This window comes from Salminus brasiliensis, chromosome 13 (genome assembly GCF_030463535.1).
Source record: "Salminus brasiliensis chromosome 13, fSalBra1.hap2, whole genome shotgun sequence".
In the NCBI taxonomy this organism is placed as follows: domain Eukaryota; kingdom Metazoa; phylum Chordata; class Actinopteri; order Characiformes; family Bryconidae; genus Salminus; species Salminus brasiliensis.
The window spans coordinates 3,946,343-3,952,342 of NC_132890.1; the positions used below are offsets into that span (position 1 = coordinate 3,946,343).

Consider the following 6,000-nt stretch of genomic DNA (forward strand, 5'->3'; position numbering starts at 1 on the left):
GGTGAACCAGCAAGCCAAACGAGAGACCAGAGGAACCTCCACAGATCCATCAAGCCATGGCAAAACACAGTGCGCTGACCATGAGCTTGGTTTTCTTTAAGGGAAGATATCACTGTGAAGAACAATGCATCTGCTTCTGGCTCACAGCACTCTTAGATGGTGTGTGTGTGTGTGTGTGTGTGTGTAGGTTTGGCGGTCAAGGGAGGATTTCTGCACACTCTGCCAAACCACTGGTGAGTTCTTTGAAGATCCCTGAGTGCTGCTGAACGTGCTGCTGAAGCTGCTGCTGAGGTTGGGACAGGGCTGGCTGGCTGGCAGCGGGACCGAAGTACGGTCGTCTGCAGAATCGCAGAATCACACAGTAGGGCTGTGTAAACAAGTAGACCAGCAAAAGTTTGGGGACAGCTCAGATTTGCTTGTACAATGTTTTCAGACATGAAGGAACAAGAATTTACGGCTCAGCTTGAGGACTAATACCATACCCCAGACATTGTACCCCCTTGTTGTGCTCTTGCTCGCATTAAAAGCTTTGTGAGTGAACTTACGACGCATCAAATCTCTGATTTGTGGCTTGTTTGCAAGTAGAAATCAGGTACAATGCATTTTTAAATCTACAATATATGGACAAAAGTATTGGGACACCTGCTCATTCATTGTTTCTTCTGAAATCAGGGGTATTAAAAAAGTGTCTATCCCACTTTTGTTGGAGTAACTGTCTCAACTGTCCACTGGCTCTCTACTAGATTTTGGTTCTGGTCTGAGAGTGAGATGATCACCACCGCACCTCATCCCCCAAATTATCCTAAAAGTATTGGATGAAGCATGATCATCAATCCAGAGACCACAGATCCACTGCTCCACAGCTCAATGCTAGGGGGCTTCATACCCCTCTAGCCTGCTCTTGGTGTCAGAGCACCGGGCTGTTAATGATATGGGTTGTGGGTTCGATACCCGGGCTCGGCAAGCTGCCACTGTTGGGCCCTTGAGCAAGGCCATTAACCCTCTCTGCTCCTCGGGGGCTGCAGGGACGGCTGCTCACTGCTCCGGGCACATATGCGCGTGTGTTCACTGCTATGTATGTGTGTGTGTTCACTATACGGGTGGGTTAAAGGCGGAGGCCGATTTCCATCAGTGTCAGCAACGGGTCAGCAACACGAACTGAAAATAGCTGATTGCATTTATTAGAAGGGGTGTCCACAAACATTTGGACATGCAGTGTATACTTCACAGAAATGGCTCTGACTTTTCGCAGGCTGTGTAGTCCTCACTGCAGGCCTGAAAAGCAGAATCTGCGAACACCCTCAGACACTGGAATTGCAAAGTGGAGAGAGATCAGATGGGCGGGGAGGGAAGTAAACCTCCGCTATTAATGATTCCGGGGAAAAACGCACCTCTATTATGTGAACTGATTTTTCAGCAACAAGCCATGATTGTGCGTTTTGCTTCGCTTGCACCCCGGGTATAGAATTTCTGCAAAGCCTTCTCTTTTTCTTTCCCTTTCTGTTTTTTCTCCTCTGCTTTCCTGTCTCCGCTCTCCCTCTCCTTTTTTCTCTCCGTGTAACAGATCTCTCTAAATAGGCCTGTCCATTTGCCCTCACGCTTGGCTGGATGAAGCTGGGCTTTGAACACTATTTTTAGCACGCGGTTTTGGAGAAAAGTGCACAAACACATTTTTCCACCACCACACACAAACTCCGTAAATCCTCCCTCTCCCCTGCTTCAGAGGAGCTTCAGGAGGAGCATGAGCTGCAGTGTAACCAAACACACACAGACACAGACACACACACACAGACACACACAGACAGACAGACACGCAAACAGAGCTACAGGGTTGACCGCGTGAGTTATGGGGCACCGTCTGTCCGACAGTTTGTGTTTCTCTGTCTCATGTTCTGGTCCACCTTGCCCTAGGGTCAAAACACAGAGGTCATTACCTCAAGGGGTCAGACAGAGGGCTGAGGTTACGACACCCCTAGGGGCTCAGCTCATGAGTACTTTTGGATGATGTCATATGATGGGCTGCAGTCATTCCCTTAAACACACACACACACACACACACACACACAATCCAACGCTAAAAAAACAACCACCACATGACAGCGGACGAGTGACAAGCGCTTGCTGATGTAGACAACATTTTCAGCAGTGTTGAGAGTTTCGAAAGAGAAGTGAAGGTTCTGATTTCTTAAGTCAAGACAGACGCCCCGATTTCCCCAGAATACCCTTGTCAGCAGCTCTGTCCAGTAAGACGAGGGTCAGGAAACCTGATTATTAAACGGTAAATATGAGACTTGTACAGGTGTGTATTTACCACCCTGTAATTTTGCCTCTGAATGAAACACACTGATGTTTTTTTATGGTGTTTCTATATTATGGTGGGAAAAAAATTAGTCAATCAATAACTGATTGATTAATTTTCATAATTAATCCATGCATTTTAATCTTAGTGTTTAAAAAAAAGGCCAATCAGTAAAAATTGAACTGCAGATTGAATAAAATTACATTTAAAATATTCAAAACATGTTTAAATCAGTTAAAATAATATCCCTCTTTTAGACTTATTATTTTAAGAGTCACTGTGTATTATTATCGCCAAAAACGTATATAATAGACACTATATGGACAAAAGTATTGGGACATCTGCTCATTCATTGCTTCTTCTGAAATCAAGGGTATTAAAAAGAGCTGATCCTGTTTTTGTTGGAGTCACTGTCTCTACTGTCCAGAGAAGAAGGCTTTCTACTAGATTCTGGAGGAGCATTGCGGTGAGGATTTGATTGCATTCAGCGACAAGAGTGTTAGTGAGGTCAGGATGTTGGATGATGATCACCATCCCACCTCATCATCCCCAACTCCCCAACTCATCCTAAAAGTACTGGATGGAGCATCAACATCATTCCAGAGAACGCAGCTCTACCACTGCTCCACAACTCAATACTGGGGGGCTTTATACCCCTCTAGCCCACGCCTGGCATTAGGCAGCATGGTGCCAATAGATACATGATGTTTATCTGCTCCAGAGAGTCCTATTCTATTGACAGTACTTCTCTACAGGGACTAGACAATCTATGTGTGTGTATTTGTTCATCTCTCTCAGCAATTGGTGCAACTTAAAGTAGCTGAATGTATATATTAGAAAGGGTGTCCACAAATATTTGGACATATAGTGTACCAGGGAAATTTAAAATCATGAATGATGAATCGTGACAACCTTAAAAAGGAAGAAGGAAAGGAGGGAGATTTCTTACCTTCCTGGGTTTCACTTTGTCCTGGTAGTCATACTGAAAGATGCCCTTATAACTTAAGCCCAACCACCACGGGATCCCCTGCTTATCCTGAGAGAGAGACAGAGAGACAGAGAGAAGAAAGAGAGACAAAGAGAGAGACAGAGACAGAGAGAGAGAGAGAGAGTCAGTGCTTGATGACTGAAACATCATGCAGAGCAGTTCAGCATTATCATCTAACGCCTTCTCACACACTAAGAACATGCGTGCCAAACAGGGTCATGAAAAACGATGTGTAAGGGGCATGCGTGTGAGTGTGTGTGTGAGTGTGTGCATGCAGGCTTAAGCTAATGTAGATAAATGTACATACTCTTATGAGGCATAGAGACCCACCTTAACCGCGTAGTAATGCACTCCATATGTAGGCAATGACTCTACTATGCTCATATAACTGAGAGAGAGAGAGAGAGAGAGAGAGAGAGAGAGTTATAGAGTTATAATAGTATTCTGATTACAAAAGACTGTAAATGCTCAACTGTCGCAGTCACGCCAAATACATGTTATCTATTCATATGAAAACTAGCGGCTCTTCATCATGTGAATGTTCTATAATCTCCTGATCAAAATAAATGGTCCCAAAACAGCAGGGGGTTCCTTCAAAACTTTCCGAAGTGCAAAATCACAACTTTCTGAATCACAAAAAACATTTCCGAACTGCTTAGCAAGTTGATACGAATCCAAAAACAAAATCTTTCTGAACAGCTAAACAAAATCTTACATCTGTATTAAAACATTCTGAATCGTAAATGAAAACTTTCTGAACCCAAAAAAAATTTCAAAATGTCCAATTGCAAAACAAAAATGTTTCATATTTCAGAACAAAAACATTTACAATCGCAAAAGTGAAGTTTACTGAATTCAATATCGCTAACTACTGAAATCACAAAATGAAAAAGTAAAAAATTACAAAACAAAACCAAAAGGAATATGAAAACTTTCTGACCTGCTAAACAAAAACATTGAAAAAAAATTGCAAACAGAAGCTTTCAGGATAACAAAACAAAATAATCCATCATTTAAAAGTAAAAGGTTGTAAAATTTCTACGCAAATAATAATGATAAAAAAATAACAAAAAAATAAATCTGTCAAAAAAAAACTTTCAGAATTCCAAAACAAAAACTTTTAAAAAAAACATATACATATATAACAAATACATAAATAAACTTTCAGAATCTCATCCCCTAGGAATTGCATATTGTAAACATTTTTAATCACAAAAATGAAAACTCCCAAAATCATAAAACTAAACCTTTTCTAATCCACAGCAACAATAAAATAAAACTGCTGCTGAAACTCGTCCTGCTGCGAGCTGAAGTAAGAGCCAGCCTCTCTGCAACTGCTGGGAATGTGATCATGTAACCATGTGATGCAAACATTCGGGGACCAATTCACTTGTCCTTATTGATGTGTCCGGATGTGAGAGTTTTATCACTGTAGGAATGTGTACCAACAACCCCCTGATAAATCCATCCAATCAGAACAGAGCTTTCCTGTCCTCTCATTCAAACAGTTCAGACTGCTGGTGTTCTTTAATGAACGTCTTACTTGACAATAGCCTGGCCTCTGGACTGTCCACTCAGCTTCTTGTAGTGCTCAATGACTCGGTCCTCACTGTAAACACACACACACACACACACACGCACACACACATACATACATTAATAGTCGCACTGGGGTTACAGATGACAGTTTTGTGGCAGGAGGATCATGAGAACATGGCTTTCAGCCTGTTTAAATTCCAGAGCACGAAGAAACAGCACACAGATGCAGGGAAGAGAAGTGAAACCAGATCCGAGGAACGGAGATAAGTTCAAAGTCTGCTGACTGTGTGTGTGTGTGTGTGTGTGTGTGAGAGATAGAGAATATCAAAGTCATTTTCATTTTCATTTCCATCATAAACTATGGGTCAGTTTCCAGTCTGGGAAACCGACCCTATCTGTCCAAATGTTTGTGGACACCCTTCTAAGGAATGCATTCAGCTACTTTCTTAAAGCTGCACCCATTGCTGACGCAGATGTGCAAATGCACACACACAGCTTGTCTAGTCCCTGTAGAGAAGTACTGCCAATGGAATAGGACTCTCTGGAGCAGATAAACATCATGAACCTATCGGCACCATGCTGCCTAATGCAAGGCGTGGGCTATAGAGGGGTATATAAAGCCCCCCAGCATTGAGCTGTGGAGCAGTGGAAGAGCTGTGTTCTCTGGAATGATCGTGATGGTGCTCCATCCAGTACTTTTGGGATGAGTTGGGGAGTTGAGGTTGATCCTGACCTCACTAATGCTCTTAATGCTGAATGCAAAAATCTAGCAGTAAGCCAACAAAAGCAGGTGTCCCGATACTTTTGTCACTATAGTATATGTAATGTGTGTGTGTGTGTATGAGTGTGTGTGTGTACATGTCTCACCAGTAAGCGAGTGATGGGTGCTCTTTCAGTGCCTGTGTAGGCAGGGCTGGTAGCTTCTTTAGGTCGGAGCGTGTGGCGTCATTACTGTGATACACAACACAACATGTAAACAGCGTAAACACACTGACACAGTAACATTCTTTTTTTCTTAAATGGTAGAGCGAGCATCACATGACACACTCGCTCTACTATTTAAGAGCCCCTCATTACTATTATGCTGTTGAGAAACTGAGCTGGGGTCAGCCAGCTGCTCTGTCTCTGATACTGTCTAAGGTCTGTCTGCATTCATTTCATGGTCTGCTACTGG

At 42.8% G+C, this 6,000-nt stretch overlaps 1 protein-coding gene across 11 annotated transcripts in view; it reads right to left on the reverse strand.

Moving 5' to 3' along the window:
• Nucleotides 1-6,000, reverse strand: part of frmd4a (FERM domain containing 4A) — a 173,535-nt gene that overhangs the window by 30,532 nt on the left and 137,003 nt on the right. For all 11 annotated transcript variants that reach the window (XM_072695800.1, XM_072695801.1, XM_072695799.1 and 8 more), the window contains exons 8-11: nt 5,694-5,777; nt 4,831-4,896; nt 3,618-3,675; nt 3,249-3,335 (exon numbers count right to left, since the gene is read on the reverse strand). In XM_072695800.1, the coding sequence (XP_072551901.1) occupies nt 3,249-3,335; nt 3,618-3,675; nt 4,831-4,896; nt 5,694-5,777 (295 nt within the window). The remainder of the gene's footprint in view (nt 1-3,248; nt 3,336-3,617; nt 3,676-4,830; nt 4,897-5,693; nt 5,778-6,000) is intronic.